The sequence below is a fragment of the Hibiscus syriacus genome, unplaced genomic scaffold (genome assembly GCF_006381635.1).
Source record: "Hibiscus syriacus cultivar Baekdansim isolate YM2019G1 unplaced genomic scaffold, ASM638163v2 tig00110151_pilon, whole genome shotgun sequence".
NCBI classification, from domain to species: Eukaryota; Viridiplantae; Streptophyta; class Magnoliopsida; order Malvales; family Malvaceae; genus Hibiscus; species Hibiscus syriacus.
Window position 1 is genome coordinate 3,511,465 of NW_024062603.1, and position 19,852 is coordinate 3,531,316.

The window sequence follows — 19,852 nt, forward strand, 5'->3', positions numbered from 1 at the left end:
AGCAAGCCTTAACTCATTTTCAAGCCATTTCTTTAGGATTATGAGTATGATGAAAATAGAAAATGGTTATTTGCGAAAAACGCTATCATTTGGTACCAATATTGCATGATTATCTTGCTTGATTTCAAAATCCCCAAATCTGGAAATTTGGGTGTATACTATGGTTGTTGAAATTGATGATGATTATTGATGATTTTGAGGCTGTATGAATTGATGAAGAACATAAGGATGAGGTTAAAGAAAAACAGTTTAGATTTTGGGAATTACAGTAGGTTCGAAAATTCACCAAAAAATATATAAAAATAATTTGGAGGTGAATTTTATATAATTGTGTTCATATATGGATCTAGTTTTGTTTAAAATAAACGGGGATCAATTTCAAGTTGTATACAAATATATATGAATGTTTAACTGAGGAAATGTCAGAAAAGTCGGACAGCAGAATTCTGTACAAAACAGATTCTGTTGGTAAACTTTGAAAATTCACCATAAATTGTACAGAATGAATTAGAAGAAGTTCTTTATATGGATAGATTCTTATTCGAGTCTAGTTTTTAACGGAAGAAACGAAATTAAATTCCAGTGTGTGTATCAATACAGTTTAATGATTCTTTAAGGGTAGTACGAGTTGTCTGAATTCTGGAAAATTGATGGGTTATTGTATAAGTGTTGTATAATTGATGTACTATGCTGGAATTGTTGTTTGAGAATTGAAAGAGAGTGTTAAATGTGAAATTGACTATTTTGGGAAGATTGAAATGATTGGTGATTTAAGTACAACAATTGCATAGTTGGGGTACTTAAATGTATTTATGCTTTTGTAAAAGCTTTGAATGGAAAAATTCAATGTTGGAATTATTGGCATTAAGAATTTAAGTGGTAAAATGGTGAAGACCATTTTGAGTAAATGAGAAAAGTTGGTTCCAATGTTATAAGGAATTATTAAGAGTAAATATTTTGATAGATGATGAATTTCAAATATAGTATGGAGATATGGTGGAATGTATTTATGTTAGTAAAATACTAACATATGGATTATTATGAATTGATGATTTATACAGATTGTGATTGATTTGTAATCGAAGCAAATCAAATATAAAAGGGCTTATGGTGGACAATAGTGAGGCTTATATATTTTGAAAGACATAAAGTGTCAAGGTGAGTGCAATACATGCATGAAATTATACATGGATGTTTTATACATCATAAGGAAGACTTGCGATAAGTCGACCTTGTTTATATCGGCATGATTTTATATCATTTTTATAAATTGGCATTGATATGTCAGAGTATGAAACTAAAATGCATTGATCATGAAAATGTGATATTTTACCATGAATGTTTTCGGGTATGAACTGCCCAATGTTAAATATTGATGATATACTTTTCCATGGATGGATCGAATAAAATAGACTATATGCCCAAAGTAAGTCATTGAGGGACAGGATATAGTTGGCATGCCATAGAGTATAGCAGCTGCAGGTTTATATTAGCACTATAGTGTGTAAGGACACTAAGTGCAGGTTTATATCCGGATTAGCACTATAGCGTAAGCTTAGTGTAGGTGGTGGGCACGACCTTATGTGTATTGTCCGGATTAGCACTATGGCGTAAGCTTAGTGCAGGTTTAGCACTACGGTGCAGGTATTTTACTCGTATACCCAGGGTCCTCAGGGTGTTATATTGGGCTATTGTCTACGGTTTATTGACTATGGATTATGTTTTATTGGTTAATAATAGTAACCATGCAAATAAGCTTATGAGCTTACGGAATAATGGCAAGTATATTGAAAAAAAATAAGCTTACGAGCTTATGGAATTTTAAATGGTAAGTATTTTGGTAAAAAATAAGCTTATGAGCTTATGGGATAAAAGGTAAGAAATTTATATTATATTGATCATGGTAAATATTGAGGATGCTATTAGCATGGTTTTATGGCATTGGATTTGAAATCTAAATTCATGCATGAATTGTATTGCACTATATATTGTTTTAATTGCCTCACTAAGTTTATACTTAGCGTGTGATGATTTTCACGCGTAGGTAAAAAGCAAAGAATAAGAATAAAGAGTTCAGAACGACATCAAGCATCGAGAGTATTTCAATATCAGTAAGACATCCTATTGTGAAATTTGATTTTAGATAGTGGCATGTAATTTGGAAATGTTTAATTTAATTATTGAGTAAATTTTTGGGAATTTTTATAGTGATGAAAGGTTAATTTTTATGAGTTTTATATGTAAATTTTCGGAAGTTACTGTAGCATGAACAGTAACCCCGTTTTAAACCAAAATTTTCAGTATGAAAAAGGGGTACCGATTCCCCTGCTACAGGGAATCGATTCCCCTGCTACAGGGAATCAATTCCCCCACTGTTCACTATTCGGGTACTTTTCACTATTCATAATTAAAAATATTTTGAATTAAATTGGTTACAACGAAACATAATTTTTATGATATGATAATTTTATATTATCATTTACTATTTTAAGAAAATAAATTTTAAATTACTTTCGAATCGTAAAATGATTTTAGAAAATACGGGTGACATCCGTAATCTGTATAGGTATAAATATACGGGTTACGGGTGTTACAGTATAAAGATGTGGAGCTAATAACATGCTATATAACTTAAGTGATATACAATATATGAAGTCTAAAGTATATGAACATTAATCCTAACATAAGATGCACATAATAAAGTAGGGTAACATGAAAATATTTGATGAACATATTATCTTATAAATGTAGAGATGAATGATATAGTACAAGTATACATGAAATAAGTAAGATAGAAATATGAGGGGTATCTAGAAGCTCCCTTGACTTTCATACTTGTGAAACAAGATGAAAGTATGAAGAATATCAGTAAGTGCATGAGTAGGATTGTATCACATTGGTTTTGGTGTCTATCGCTCCTTACCGCGTGGCATTGATCGAGTTGAAAGAGCTTAAAGCCCAAATTCAAGAGTTGCTAGAGTGAGGCTTCATTCGGCCGAGAATTTCACTGTGGGGGAACATCAGTGTTATTTGTGAAAATGAATGATGGGTCGATGAGATTGTGTATCGACTATCGGCAATTGAATAAGTTGACGATCAAGAAACGATATCCATTCCCAAGGATCGATGATCTTTTTAACTAACTTAGAGGAGCGAGAGTATTCTTTAAGATAGACTTGAGATAGAGAAACTACAAATTAAAGGTTAAGGAGAATGATACAGCCAAAACGACATTTAGAACCTGATATGGTCATTACAAGTTTCTAGTAATACCGTTTGGGCTTACCAATGCGTCGACATCATTTATGGTTTAAGTGAACCAAGTCTTCCATCCTTACTTAGATCAATTCATAGTGGTGTTCATCGAAGACATCTTAGTTTAATCGTGATCAAAGGAAGATCATGACAGCTATATCAGTATTGTTCTCCAAACGCTCGAGGAGCACCAAATGTATACAAAGTTCAATAAGTGTGAGTTTTGGCTATATGAGGTGTCCTTCCTAAGCCATGTAGTGGTTATGGATGGTATTCGAGTATACCCACAAAAGATTCAGGTTGTGGTTGAATGGGAATCACCGTGGAATATATCTCAAGTGTGAAGCTTCCATGGGCTAGTTGGATACTATCATCGCTTTGTCAAGAGAATCTCCATGATCGTTGTGAAATCGAAATATAAGTAAATAAAATGAAAATAGGAAATAGTTACGTGGTCATCTAGGTAAATTACCCAATCTTTTATGTTTGTTACCCTTTTGTCGGCAATTCTCGGGGCTCTCCACCTAGAATGGATAAAAAGTAAAGAAATGGAAAGAACAGACCGCGTGGACTTTTTTTACACCCCACAATTAAAAGCCCTTTGACTTGAACAAAAGTCAACCCCGTTTTCGATATTGGAATCACGAAGTTATAGAAAGAACAAATCACAAACGATAAGGCTTTGAGATGCTCAATTTGTCAACCTCTCTCTCAACTCTCCTTTTCTTTTTTAATTTTAATTTTAATTTTAATTTAATTATTTGGTGTTCTTTTATATAGTATAATAATCGCAAAAGCCCACACCAATACAAACCACCCTACCTTCAAAACCTATCCATCAGAAGTCAGGGCCTTGTTTTGTCTTCACATTCTTCTATATTTTTTCAAAGAGCCAGCTGAAGATTTCCTTTTTCCTTTACTGAGCTTTGCGTCAGAAACAGAGAGAAAAAAGGATACAAAACTCATGGAAGTTGATTGGGATTTGCATGCGGTGGTGAGAGGCTGCGCCACCGTCACAACCAGCAGCAGTGGTGGTGCCGCAGACAGTTCTTTCATGGCGGATTTGCATCCTCAATCCGGGTTTTCACCTTTTCAGGGTCAAATCTTGTCTTTCCCAAATCAGTTGGAAGCAAAAAATGGTATGGAGGAACTGCATGAGCTTTACAAGCCTTTCTTCCCCAAATCGCAGCCTCTACCCTCGCAGATGAAACTAAAACAACAGCAAGAACATAAGAATAAGCATTCTCAAACTGTCTCTGTTACAAGCGTTGTTACAAAAGCTAGTAGCACTTGTAGGATTCCCAGTTCTTATAATTCTCGATCTAAAAGAAGGTAAATTTCAGTATTAAAACTTGTTATTCTCAAATAACCATAGTTGGATCTGTTGTCGATTATATTGAAAGTTATTGCTACTTTCCTGTTCAACAGAAAGAATCAGCTGAAAAGGGTTTGCCAAGTTCCGGCAGAGGGTCTATCTTCAGATGTGTGGGCATGGAGAAAATATGGTCAAAAACCCATCAAAGGCTCTCCTTATCCAAGGTAAACCATGTGGTTTTGTCTATTTAATTTGATCACAATAATAAAGATAGGTTTTTGTTTCTGCATTCAACTAATTCTTTTGGTTTGTATAACAGGGGCTATTACAAATGTAGCAGCTCAAAGGGGTGTTTGGCTCGGAAACAAGTGGAACGGCACAGATCCGACCCCAATCTCTTCATTGTCACGTACACCGGTGAACACAGCCACCCTGCTCCGACGCACAGGAATTCACTCGCCGGCAGCACCCGCCAGAAGTCTTTCGTTCCACAAACGGACGCCGCCGGTGACTCGATCAAATCTTCCTCTGTTAAACCCGCCAACAGTTCGTCTCCGGCGACCTCCGTCACCGTGGATGAAGGGGTTGTGGTTCAAAGTACAAAGGTGGGCAGCATAGAGGATTTGGTCGAGGATGAAAGGGACGATGAGTTTGGGATGGACACGGCAGTGAGTGATGATTTCTTCGAGGGTTTGGAAGGAATCGCTGAAATGGTCGCCGGAGATTGTTGTGCCGATAATTTCCCTGCAAGTTTTGACCTTTCTCGGATTGCTAACAGTGCACCTACTGCCGCCGGTAGAATCTAAAACTTGCCTGGGTGTGTAATTTATTTAAAAAAAAATCATGTACTTGTCATACCCTTTTTGGTAGAATCTAAGCCAACAATGCTTTTCTTCTGTAATTTGTAGAATTCCAATAATGAGTCTTGTAGAGGAAAAAAGAGTTGGTTTCTTGTTCCTAGTTTTTAGGTAAAGTTACAGCTTTTATTTTCTTAGAATTTATGTACTATTTTTTACGGGAAATGAAGATTGGGTTTTGGGGATTATTCATGACCATCTTTTTGTATACTTCAATGGGTTATTTTACAAAAGAAACCTCAGTTATTCTCAAGAATTTAAAGATGGTACATTGAAAGCAAAAAGAAAGCAATCTTCGGAATCAATCCATCAAAACAAGGCCAAAAGAATCCTTATTATTTGCAGCTATTCAACGCACTAAAGGGGAGAAACCCTTTTTCCTTGTACGAAGCTTTCTAATTTTTTTGATCCATCAACACTAGAAAGCAGCTCCCTGAGAATCTCCATGGTTATACAATCTGGATTGCAAGCATTCTCAATCATACCGTCCATCAACCCATATGCATTTTCCAACAAATTGTTCTTTTTAAGGCCTTTGAGCACTGCATTGTATGTGGTGGTATTAGGCTTCACCCTTTTTGCTTTCATATCATCCATCAGAGAGAGCGCACCTTTGATGTCATTGTTCTTGCATAGAGATTCTATAAGACTGGTATATACCAGTGTGTTTGGTGGAACCTTTGACAGGGAACTCATGTCGTTGAAGAGCTTTGTTGCATCCTCGATCTTTCCATTCGAGCAGTATGCTTGAATAAGGGCTCCGTACGTGGCAGTAGTAGGGATTACACCTTGGTTAATCATCTGTTTCATCACCTCGCCGGCAATTTCAAAATCCTCAGTTTTGCAAAAATAAGTAATCAAAGAGTTATACGAGACGCTATCAGGCTTCATCCCTGCTTCCAGCATTTCCTTCATAATATCATAAGCTTATTTACCATGTTTTACTTAATGAACCCGCTAACAAGCGAATTGTAGCATACAATGTCGGGGCCGAACTCAGCTTCTTTCAGCTTCGACTAAACATTGCTGGCATCATCCATCCTTCCAGCTTTGCACAAACCAGAGATCAAGCTGTAACAAACCTTAGGATGCAGAGAGCATCCACTCGATAACATTTGATCAAACAGATCAACTGCCTTAGCAATATTGTCGATATTCCTGATAGCTCTATCAATGCCCCAGAGGCGATCAAGTAAATCTTTTTATGGGTTCCAATATGTCCAAATATTGAGGTGTTCCAGACCTCGACCTTCAGTTTGAAACCCTCAATGTTGGATAAAATATCCTTATTATTATCCCAAGAGCTGGACACTAAATCGGAGAAACAATTATGCTCTTGCCAAGCAACGAGAAAATGAAAAGGTCTATCTGAATCACTGTTGTTTACAGTTGGTTCATGAAAAGGAAGAGGGCAATGATCAGATCCCACATGGTCTAAGTGAGTGAAAATGGACAAGGGAAAAAATGAGCCCAACCATCATTAATGAGGCATCTGTCCAATCACTTCCATAATCTCCCTCATTTCCGTGTGAAATGGCTCCCTTGAAATCAGCTTCCATGAGTTCCACAGCATTAATAAAACTACAAAAAAAGATTACTAATTCCATTACCTTGAGTAAGACTACCAAAAGTTTCTTCGCTCCTGATAGTTAAGTTAAAATCACCCCAACATCCATGCCTCATTATTATCAGGACTCAGATGAGGGAGAAGATCCCAGATTGCACGACGCTTAGTAACATTTTGGCTAGCATAAACGGTCGTAAAAAACCCCAATGATAGACCCCTTCATCCCAAACATGGCCATGCATAAATTGAGTAGAAATTCGTAGAATATCAACATGTATCGGGTCTAACAACAACACCCAAATGCCTCCGTCAAAACCATTTGCCTCCACTCGAAAGGAGTTTTGATAACCCAGTCTTGAGATTACTCTATCGGTATTATCCCTGCTAATCCGAGGTTCGAACAAAGTCACCACTTGTGGTTTATGTTGCTGACAAAAAATTATAAAATAACACCTAAACACGAAACTAGCAGCTGCTTAACAGTTCTAAAAAATAAAAATAATTATTAGAAGGAATGAAAAATGGCAACTACCCCTTACTGGTTCAACGAGATGGTCGATCCATCCTGAATCTGTATATTAATCGAGGTCTCCATAATGATCAGCTTGGAGTTGTTATCAACAACCATGTCTAAAATATTATAGAGGATAACTGTCGACCCTTCACCTACTTTTGAATAAGAAGGTCCTCTCGGTTCCTGGATCATGACAGTGTGATCAAACCTTTTTTTCAATTGAGTGGAACCAATCAGCAAGTATTTGTCAAGGTGGGGCACGTGACTCAATAGCCTTCTTCATTTTAAGTCCTCTACGTTTAACATTTTCTCCGACTTTCAAATTTCCTCCCACTTTACCAACCCATGCATAGATTTCTAGTCAAAAACTCATGGTTACTGATTATAAGAGCCTTTGTGTTATCCGATAATTAGACAGCATGTACATCTGAATTAGTATTCTCCTCAGAAAATGACATCTAGTTACTTTAAGACATCATCTTCTTAATATTAATAAATAAATAAATATTAATAAGAATATGATAATTTTTCCTAAGAAAATCATATTAAAATAATTTATATAAAGCTAAAGTAAATATATATTATTTTTTTTATAATTAAGGTATTTATTTATTTAAAAATATCAGAAAAGGACATCTAGTTATTTTAAGACAATCCCTTCTTAATATAAAAAAATAAATAAATATTATCCTTTAACTCAAATTATGAATAGGTCAATTTATAACTAAAATATAAAATTATAAGATTAAATTAAAAAGTAATAAAATTTATAGTCGAAAAATAAAAATTATTTAAAACATCAGGGATTAAAATATAAAATATCGAAGTTAAAGATCCTAATTCGACATATAATGAGATATAAGGATTAACAGTGTAATTTAACAATAATTAATTATTCAGGGTTAAAATATAAATTATTAAAATTAAAAGGACTAAATATGGTATTTATCCTAAATATTTAAACATATATAAGCAGTGACTAAATTATAATTAAATAAAATACGAAAATAAAATTAAAATATGCAAAAATCTGATTCGAATAACCAAAATAGAAGTTTATAAAATCAAAGGAATTGCGCGTGTGGTTTGCCCATTCCGAATTACATAGAGGTCTCTCCCCAAAACAACATCGTTTGGGGAGGGATATAAATACCCTTAACCCAACCGAAAAGGCTTTAAGCCTTTCATTTTTCTATTTTGCTTTTCTTTCTAAAGAGAGAGAAGCTCTCGATTTTCTCTTAAATTCCTCACCGAAGGGAAAGCCAGAGACCCAAAATTTGTCCCTAATCGACCATTGGCCTCCCTTTTTCTCAAATCTGGCCTCCCTTTTACTTAAAAACCTCTATAACAAGTAAGTTTTTCCTTTCTTTTTATGTTCGTATTTTGCTCTGTGTTTCTGTTGGTTGCTTGCTCTCTGTGTGGGTTTTGCTCTCTCCTCTGTCTTCGTCCCTTTCTCTCTTTCGTAGGTGATGGCTTTTATAGGCCATGGAGGTACGCCCTTCGGACTTGTTCTAAGGGTGGCTTTTGGTGAGTCACCGAACTATAGTGGTGACTCACCCTAGAGCATTGACGTGTGCGGCCAGTGGTGCTTTTGGAGGCATGACAGCAGCTGGCTGAGGCACCTGGCAGTGGAGGCGTCGGCTGGAAGCTTCAACAAGACCCTAGATTAATTCGGGCCTGTTGGGTCGGGTCTCTACCTGGTTGTCTGGACCAGGTCTGGCCTGGTTAAAATTGTAATCAGGCCTCTGGGTTGTAATTGGGCCTATATATTATTATTAATAATAATATAATAATTATATTAATATTAAAAATAATAAATAAAAAAAAAATAAACATGGGACAAAAACTTAGTGTCTACAACTATCCCTCTTTGCTCATTCTTGTGTTAACAAGAATAGGGCAAAGACGAAAAGACAATAAGTTTTTGTCCATTTGATTTCTCTTGATTAAGACGGAGTTGTTGAACCCTCAAGTGATGGATTCAAATCTTTGCTGAAATCCATATTTTCAAAGCTTGAAAAGTATGGTAATTCTTTGCTGAAATCTTTGATAATCTCTGGAATTCCTGTCAAATATTCAATATCTGGATAAAAATAAAATGAATGCAAATAAATTTGTTTAAAGAGGAACTATCTCAGGTGAGATATAATTTGCTTTGAGAGACGTCGTTGATTCGAAATATCGTGAATCAAGCAACGGAAATATTGAAAACATTCTACCCGAAGGTCTTATGAATGTCCTGGAGGTTTTATCATCTTGTTCGAAAGGCCTACAGATGACCCGGAGGATTTAAACATCAAGAAAACCTTGAAAATCAAGCTTAGCTTTCTTTAACAACTCTTTTGAGATAATTAAGAAACCCCTGGAAGGATTAGTTTCCAAAATCTCATTTGGAAAACATCCTGCCCGGAGGTCTTATGGATGGCCCGGAGGTCTTATCATCTTCTCGGAAGGCTTACAAATGACTTGGAGGATTTAAACATTAAGAAACCCTTAAAAATTAAGCTTAGTTTCTTGGTTGTCAAGGAACCCCTTAAAAGGCTTAGCTTTCTTTAACAACTCTTTTGAGATAATTAAGAAATCCCTGAAAGGATTAGTTTCCAAAATCTCATTTGAAAACTTCTTGCCTGGAGGTCTTATTGATGGCCCGGAGGTCTTATCATCTTGCTCGAAAGACTTACAAATGACCCGAATGATTTAAATTAGGGAAATAGTTTACTAAGTAAGAAACTTTGGAAATCACTTTCTTACTATTCAACAATTTCATTTTCAGAAAAGATTAAATGAGAAACTTTGGAAATCATTTTCTCATTTTGTGAAATAACTTTGTTAACATGCCCCACTTTAAAATAATGCTTCTTTTGCGGATTGCGACCATCTATTCTTCAAATGTTTGCTTTTCCTGAAGTGATTCCTGCATTTGAGGTTTGAATTCTACCTTCCACTTATAAGGTATTTTCCATCATGAATATTATTTTTTCATATAAAAACCTTGTGTTTGAATGCAAATTAAATGTGTCCATGTAATACATTTTCTTTTATGCAAATGATGTTCTTATGAATGTATGAATGTTGAGTCCATACTTATTTGACTTCAAAGTGGTGAATTTGATCTTCTTCCACTTGATCATTCTTTTTCAGGGTTTTCTTCATATATTAGTGTAGCAACTTATGCTATCAAGCTTGCATTTCTGAAGAACCAACTGATCAACTTGCATCTTTGTGTCTTCTTCATTTTCATTAAAGTCTTAGAAGAAAATATTTCATTTATGGAAATCTTGCCGTAATCAGAATTATGACCTTGATTCCCCCATTTTGTCTTTGATAAAACCAGCTTTCTTAGCTTGAACTTGTGCAGAAATCTAATAAAGCTTTCATCTTTGAAAAGAAAATCTGTCATCTTTGAAGAATGTAGATGTAGATATGCCACAATCATCAGAGATTAATTAGGAGAGCAGAATATGTTCGGTATTTGACTCTTGAAACACATCACAAGGAGGATTTATCCTAATTCCTTTCATGTCTCCATATTTAATTGGATCTCGAACAAGCCATTCAGACCATATCTTGTCGAGCTGCTTAACAACAACCTATCGCTCAACCTTAGTTGGCTCCACTAGTTTCTTGTTGTTAAAATTTCAGCTCCCCTTCTCATTTGAAATAAATCTTCATCATTTTTCACTTTTAACCTTGGGGTTGAATAAAACTTCATCTTGGGTTAATAAATTGAAATATCATGTGATCGCAACATTGGTTCAGCATTATAATCACTGGTTCATAAAACATTTGACAACACATTCATCATTTCCTGTTGCTTCTGCCCAGATTTCTCAATCATTGAACTCTTTGCATAATGTTCAGAGATTTTGTAGGATGTCACAAGGACACTTAAGAACAAAGCTTAGTTGGGAATACAAGTGGGATGCTTTAACTGCCAACATAAAATCACCAGGATAATGCAATTGTCTGATGAACAAATCAATTATGTGTAGTCAATTCGACTGTCACAGTTTCACCATTTTCATTCTTCACATCTTTCTATCTCATTGGAAATATTTGCTCTTCAAAATGCCTCAACATGAGCTTTCAAAATGCCCCACATGGATTATTTCTAATTAAAATGGGCTTTCAGCATGCCCCTTTAGAACAAGGTAATCATTCTTGATGAGTTGTTGATAATGTCACAAGATAGCGTTACAAGTTCAATTCTCCAGACTTTCTGGTTTCTTGGACCACTTGCTTTCAAGAATGTGAAATACTTCATCATTCTGGCTTCACTTATTCTTTTTCTCAAATAGAGGTAGAATAGGCATCAACTTGCTTTAATGACCTTCCTCATTTGAAACTGTCATGTTTGAAAATATTTTTTATCCTTTCTTTATCAAAGAATGAAAGAATTTTGTAAAATATTGCCCCTTACAGGTTCACAATTGAATCAAATTATAAAACATAAGTTTAACGAATATCAAATAAATCAACATCTCTTTAATGTTTTAGGGTCATAGTTCTTTGACAAGTATCAAAATTTGGGTTGGTTTCAGGATAACTTTCCTATTTTTTATGGTTACATCTATTTAAGATGTCACTCCTATCTCGCTCTTTGTGAACTTTGCCACATGCCTCACTTTCATGACTTGGTATTTTAACCGGATACAGACAAAATGATGCAACTAGGATTGCCAAACTAGGATTGCCAATTACTAGACTTTCTAGAATACCTCTATTTCGATTCTCTGAAATCTTCCATTTGTGTAATCTTTGTAAACTCTAGCAAAGGCAGTACGAAAATATCGGTCTAAAAATGAAATTTCTGAGTGCTTGTGTGAGGTTGACTATAATAGGTGTTTCTTAACTCCCTTAGTCCATCTTTATGTAGTAACTTTTTGCCATTTTGGCTAGCTGAATTCAACTTTATTGTAATTTGCCTTAATCAGACTAATTGAAACTTATCCATAAAGTCGGGGTGATTAAACTAATTGCTCTAGAGGGACAATTTTATTGCATATAATAGTATAACAGGCTAGCTGAATATTATCCATAAAGTCGGGGCGATTAACCAATTGCTTTAGGGGACAACTCAAGCTTTATTGTATATATAATAATATAGGCTATCTGAATATTCATAAAGCCAGGGTGATTAACCAATTGCTTTAGAGGGACAACTCAAGCTTTATTGCATACATAATAATATAATATGAATATATGGCTTCAACTTCTTAAGCTTGTTAAGAAGAACCTATTATAGTCTAGGTGTTTTGGGTGGAAATCGTAAATCTCTTCTTTAGAGTTCAATTCTCAAGCAACTGACTTAAACTAGATTTACCTATTTGGGAAGATTACGTTCGTCATCAAACGTCATCAATAAAAAAGTAGTCTAGTTGGTTTTGCAATGTAATACACAAACAATGCCCCATGTTGTACGCTCCTATATATAAATACCAAGCCTTTTGTATAACACCTTACAATAGGAGAAGACTATCTCGTATTTGTCATAGGATAGTATTTGGGTATATTTCTTTTGAGGTAAGGTTAAGGGTCTTTGTTTTTCCAGTTTTCAATCTTGATACTTTGTCAAAGATTTATAACCCTAATCATAAAGAGTTTTTAATCTCGTTGATATTCAAAGAACTACAAGATTAAAAAATTGATTCAATGCTCATAACCTTTGATAAAGCAGCACAATGTTTATTTATTACACAAAGGCGGGGAAATGAACAAGAAAAACATGTTAAAACAAGATGCTACAAAATGAGATAAAACACTATGCCTGATGAAATGATCTTTGCTTTGGTTAGAATTCCCCTTTACTTATCCAATGTGATAACACTTGATTCAATCATGCTTTGATGCTCTATTTTGAGTTTGTCATCCATTGTTCCACCAATTGTCGTGTCAATGTCTCATTGTCAACAAGCATCTCTATTTCTTTTAAGAGTGGCCTACAATTTCCCGTAGAATGCCTGGATACCCCCAAGTGGAAATCACAAACACTATCTTGATCATAGCTATGAGCAGAAGGGTTTGGTGGCACTTTCATTGATCTTGGTGTGATGTACTGACCTTTAATCAAATGAGGGTACAGATCTAATATGGAAGTTTGGAACACCTCCAAAGTATTTCTCGATCGTGTGACTTTCTTTGGTCGATCTGAACAACTACTTGCTCATTTTCTTTTGCAGTTGGTGGGACTTTGGATGCGACATTCATTCACATCATCAACTTTCTCTTTTTGATCAGTCGGCTTTTGGGTGTGACTTTTAAGTTTCCTTCGCTGATTAAATTTTCAATTAATTCTCCATTTGTCACGAAATTCTGAATTCCTTCATCGGATTTGCCAGCATTAACTCAAAGAAAGGAGCGGGAAGGGAATCATGAAACATATGTGACATGTCTTCTTCTAACATGAGAGGTTGAAATTGTGCTGCCACTCCTCTCCATCTTAAGGCATACTCCTTAAATCCTTTATTGGCTTTCATCTTTACTCCTTGAAGATCCTTACATTTTGGAGCTAAGCCTTTAACATACCGATATTGTCCCAAAAATGCATCAACTAGATCAACCCATCTCTTAATCTTGTCTTGGTTCAAATGATATTACCATACTACTGCTGGCCCAACGAGGCTATCATGGAATGAGTGAATTAACAAATCATCAGAATTTAAATATCCTTCCATTTTTCTGCAAAACATTCTCAGGTGGATTAGGGGACAACTGGTGCCATCATATTTCTCAAAATCAGGCATCTTGAATTCATGGGGAATAACCAAATTTGGAACCAAGCTGAGCTCTCTTGCTTCTAGTTCTTTGTGGGAGGCATTAACACCTTTCTTATTTCTGATTGCTTCATCCACCCTCTTGAGTCCCTCTTCATATTGTGAATAATTAATGAGGTTATTCTTTAGGTTTAAGTGGGATGCCCCAGGGTATGTTATCATTCTTGACTCATTAATCTGATAACATTGTTTCCCTTTAGCAGTTATCTCTTCTTTATCAGTTGTCATCACCTGAATAATTTGATTCGATCCATCTTATAAAGAATCCGATGTTTCATTCCTTGTATCTTGATATAACCCTGTCAATTGTTCTGGTCACTGATCTTGTAATACCTCATGAGATTGCTCCATTGTTTTCATGATGATAGTACAATAATATGAATGAATGATATCGATTTTCTTGTTACAAAACCTTTCATGAATTATTTATATGTTTTTATAACTATATAGCAATACTTAAATAAATAAAAATGTAATGTAAATGCGAAAATGCAAAAATAGGAATACAAACTGTGCAATGCAAATGCATATATGAAAAAGGTATCAATCAAGAGTGATCATCTTCAAACAGATTTCATTGAACACAAAAGTTTTGATACATCAAACAAAACTTTACATATAGGGGATAACTTTTACTCCTAACTTCTCTATTTCCCTTAAAATCCAAATTAACTTCCACTCATGCTCAGGTGTGGAGTTGTCAATCTGCTTTAATTATCTCGTGAAGCCAGCTAAATCAACCAGTTTATTAGCCACATTGCTTGCTTGGGTAGCAGCTTCCTTCATGACATTGTCTTTTTCTTTCATCTTTTGTGTTAATTCTCGGAGTTGTAGAGAATGTTGTCCATTTTTTCTTATGAGGGAATCTTTATGGTTACGGAGTTCTTGTACATGATCTTCAGAATCATCTACCATCTTCATCAATGTATTGTTCTTGGCTTTAGTGGCTTTTAATTCAGTACCAATCTCATACTGATGGATCTGCTATGATGCTTCCATGTTGGCTATGGTCCCTCTTAACATTTGATTTTTAGCTTGATATTTTTCCAAATTGATGATGGTTGTATTGCGCATTTCTTCTGCAACTCGTAAATCATGAAAAACTTTTTGGCTCGGCCTTCATGTATCTTGTAGCTCTTTTTTAGTTTGGTAACCCCTGTTATCCACTCTTCTGAGGTATTTCCTATACCAATATTTTTAAAGGCTTGAATGACCTTTTGGAAATCCTCATGTATGGTTTCCATTTCTGTGCTCAATTTATTGTTTTCAATCTTTAAATAACGTATTTGAGCCTCGTTCATCAGCAAATCTTCTTTCTTCTGGATGCCCTACTGATACTCTTACCTTTGAACACTTTTGGTATTAATCTGGCAGGACCTTCAGTTACCAAACTAGGTCGATCATTTATCATAAACTCTAAGATTACATGATCCAAAAGACATTGGACTCGATGTTTGAAGGCAAGGCAATTCTCAATGGTATGTTCTTGAGCCCAGGAATTATATTCACAATGAACATTGATGTCATACCAATTCAGATACGGAGGTTACCACAGTTTCACATAATGTGGAGCCGCTTATCGCGCTTCAAGTAGCTTTTCATACAACTCCTTATATGATATAAGGATAACATCAAAATGAGAACCACCTTTTGTCTTGAATTGAACCTGAGTTTTCGACGTCAGAAGCATATTAAACCTCGATGATTTCAGATTGCATGATTTCTTCTCATCTCTAGGAGCTTTTACAGTTGTCACCATTTCTTGGCATCTCTAGACAACTTGTGAATATGAATGATGACTATATGTAATTTATCAAATTGGTTAGGATCAAAAGTCTCTTGTATATATGAGATTGTAAGATTATATTCATTGAGCTCTCTCTCTTTTTGTGCAGGAGTCTCTTTTTCTTTGGCCAGAACAGATATTCTATCCATCATCTTGGTTTTTTGCTCTCTTATTTCTCGTATCTCCTTTTACTCTTCAACGGGCATGCGATCTTTAGGTGCATAATTCTCCTCTATCCTCGGAGTTCCCTTATGACGCCATTCCTTGGCTGCGTCATAGTTTGCTTGATCATAAATTTTTTTGTCCATTTATGAAAACTTTTCAATTTGATGATCACTCTCTCGAATCAACACCTTCTGGTTATGCCATGATCATGCAATACAAGCAAAAGAAATCAATATAAACAAGTTATAACAAAATAAAATGCATGTATAAAATAAATAAAAATAAGAAAAAAATAAAATAGTTAGTACCAATTAATGGAAAGAAAAGATCCTATGGTATCTATATATAAATCATAACCTCATGCTTTCTAGTTCCATGCTTTGTTTGGAAAAAATTAACCTAACCACATGATTTATAGTTCACATGCATTTCTTAAAAGACAAAAGTTATAGCTTATTTCTCCTTCGTGTACACCTATGGACAGAGTTTCAATATTCTTAGATCGGGTGAATTTCTACGGTTTATTATTGCAGGGTTTCAGTTCTAGGAGTAAAGGTACTCGAATTGTCCTTGTTGGTGCCCCCTTGGGTTGTAAACCCCCAATCCTCACCCATTATAGGCATAAAGCAGATCAAGTTCAATTCGAGAGGGCATATTTCCCTATGCCTGACACGGAGAATAAATTCTCAAGAAGACATAGAGCATATGAACCCCAAAAGCTACTTACTAGGTCTAACACAGAGAATAAATTTTCACGAAGATGTCACTTTCACTCTCACTTAGAAGGGAAAAGAGCTCAAGCATAGAGCTTATGTTTATGCAATGCACGTGTTGTGTGTGAGGAGAAATTCTCAATCCTTTGACAAAGCATCACAAAAATTGAATCCTAATATCTAAAAATCAATCAAATATTAATATACAAGAGTTAAAATAAATTGAAAGAAATCAAAAGAATCATAAATTAAATAAAATTGAATTCTCAATTTATAGAGACAATATATATAATCGACTTAGGCTTGACCAGGTTGGTCCCCAGCAGAGTCGCCAAGCTATCGTAACCGGTTTTCGCCTGGGCACGAATTTTTCTTGGCGGAAAAGTATGTGAATAAATGAATTACTTTTTTAAGAAAATATTTTGGAGTCGCCATCGACCTTTTTAGGTTAGGTAGGTCGAATACCTAAAAATTATCTTTTAAAAGAGTTTTTAAGAAAACATCATTTTAAAAGATAAATCAGTATGCGTATAACTAGGAATTCATTCTTTTTAGTAATAAAAAGGGATTCGTGGTCGGTTACGTTTGGGGAAGGATTAGCACCTCCACAACGCCCAAAATTGATACCCGTTGATTATAAATTGTCTCTGTTAGTGGAAATATAAGAATTCGAATATATATTTAATTTACGATCCTATATTTCATATTCAATAGCATAATTATAAAGAAAAATATATGAAAATAATTTTTTATAAAACTAAAGTAATATATATATATTTAGGGATTTTTAAAATAGGGTATTTATTTATTTAAAAAAATCAGAAAATGACATCTATTTACTTTAAGACAACCCCTTTCTTAATATTAAAAAAATAAATATTAATAAGAATATGATAAGAAAATCATATTAAAATAATTTAAATAAAACTAAAGTAAATATATATTATTTTTTTTATAATTAAGGTATTTATTTATTTAAAAATATCAGAAAAGGACATCTAGTTACTTTAAGACAGTCTCTTTCGTAATAGAAAAATAAATAAATATTATCCTTTAACTCAAATTATGAAATAGGTCAATTTATATCTAAAATATAAATTAAATTAATTAAAAAGTAATAAATTTATAGTCAAAAAATAAAATTATTTAAAACATCAGGGATTAAACGTAAAATATCGAAGTTAAGTTAAGATCCTAATTCAAATATTATGAGTTATAAGGATTAACAGTGTAATTTAACAATAATTAATTATTCGGGGTTAAAATATAAATTATTAAAATTAAAAGGACTAAATATGATATTTACCCTAAATATTTAAACATATATAGGCAGTGACTAAATTATAATAAAATAAATACGAAAACAAATTAAAATATGCAAAAATCTGATTCGAGTGACCAAAATAGAAGTTTATAAAATCAGAGGGACTGCGCGTGTGGTTTGCCCATTCCTGAATTACATAGAGGTCTTTCCCCAAAACGACATCGTTTGGGGAGGGATATAAATACTGGTTTTGGGGAGGAATATAAATACCCTTAATCCAACCGAAAAGGCTTTAAGCCTTTCATTTTTCTATTTTGCTTCTCTTTCTAAAGAAGAAGCTCTCGATTTTCTCTTAAATCCCTCAACGGAGGAAAGCCGATGATCTGGCCACTGTTCGTCGACGCTGTCCACTGCCGTCCACGGCGGTCGGAGACCCAAAATTGGTCCCTAATAGACCCTTGGCCTCATCTTTTCTCAAATCTGGCCTCCCTTTTACCTAAAAACCTCTAGATCATCTTAGATCTAAAAACACCCGAAGGTTTTTACCTTCGATTAAACGACGTTCCGACGTTCGCTTCCACGGTGACAGCAGGTAAGTTTTTCCTCGTTTTTTTCTGTTCGTATTTTGCTCTGTGTTTCTGTTGCTGTTGCGTGCTCTTTGTGTGGGTTTTGCTCTCTTCTCTGTCTTCGTTCCTTTATGTCTTTCCCAGGTGATGGTTTTTATAGGCTATGGAGGTATGCCCTTCGGACCGGTTCTAAGGGTGGCTTTCGGTGAGTCACCGAACTATGGTAGTGACTCACCCTAGAGCATTAACGTGTGCGGCCGGCGTGGTGTTTTTGGAGGCTTCGACTGAGGCGTGTCAGCAACTGGCTGAGGCTCCTGGCAGTGGAGGCTGGAAGCTTCAACAGAGACCCTAGATGCATTAGGGCCTGTTGGGCCGGGTCTGCACCGAGTTGTCTGGACCCGGAAGTATTAATAATAATAATAATATAATAAATAAATAAATAAAAATAAAAATAAAAATAAACATGGGACAAAAACTTAGTGTCTACACACTGTTAGGCCTATCATTTCCATCATTTCCTTCCTCTTAAAAACACTCAAATGTTTATAACCGAGAACCCAGAGTATTGTTGTCAACTTGTTTACCCTTGCGAATATTATTGGGCATACGACGCACCTGTCTCTTCCGACTAGCAGCAACCATCCATGGCCCATAAATTGATCCCGTATCAGTATCCCCAACACGAATATCTTGAGACTGCTTAGCATTAGTATCTTAATGAGTATTGGCAGCTGGTGAAGAACCACATATCTCCGACGAATATCCATACGTTCCACAAGTACATCAAATTTGTTGTAAACCCTCATTTTCAAGCTGTTGAACCACACCATCTATTTATATACTCAGAACAAGTGGCTTATTCAGATTAACCATAACTGTCAGTCTCGCAACATCCCTCGATCACCTGATGAAGTCTTATAATCTATCTTAACCATCTTCCCAATAACGTCAATAATACACTTGACAAAGCTTTCGAGTAATAACGGTAAGGTAATTTAGGAACTCACCCAAACGATCACTTGGGAAGGAAATTTTTCCGAAGTTGAAAAGGTTATACTCCACGGCTAGATTGTCGGG

At 35.0% G+C, this 19,852-nt stretch overlaps 2 protein-coding genes across 3 annotated transcripts; one reads left to right on the forward strand and one right to left on the reverse strand.

Annotated features, from left to right (window-relative positions):
• The first annotated feature begins 4,204 nt into the window (after window positions 1–4,204).
• Window positions 4,205–5,497, forward strand: LOC120215642 (WRKY transcription factor 22-like). Of its 2 annotated transcripts, none has more exons than XM_039213269.1 (3): window positions 4,205–4,587; window positions 4,681–4,794; window positions 4,890–5,497. In XM_039213269.1, the coding sequence occupies exons 1-3, from the start codon at window positions 4,220–4,222 to the stop codon at window positions 5,374–5,376; spliced, it is 969 nt and encodes a 322-aa protein (XP_039069200.1). In that variant the 5' UTR covers window positions 4,205–4,219; the 3' UTR covers window positions 5,377–5,497. The 2 variants fall into 2 exon arrangements, with proteins under 2 accessions (XP_039069200.1, XP_039069201.1); XM_039213270.1 differs by having other exon boundaries at window positions 4,684–4,794; window positions 4,890–5,491.
• A 287-nt stretch (window positions 5,498–5,784) lies between these two features.
• LOC120215670 (pentatricopeptide repeat-containing protein At5g28460-like) lies at window positions 5,785–19,605 on the reverse strand. The gene is made up of 3 exons (XM_039213281.1): window positions 19,391–19,605; window positions 6,450–6,594; window positions 5,785–6,336 (listed from the first exon to the last, which is right to left on the reverse strand). The coding sequence occupies exons 1-3, from the start codon at window positions 19,603–19,605 to the stop codon at window positions 5,785–5,787; spliced, it is 912 nt and encodes a 303-aa protein (XP_039069212.1).
• Window positions 19,606–19,852: the final 247 nt, after the last annotated feature.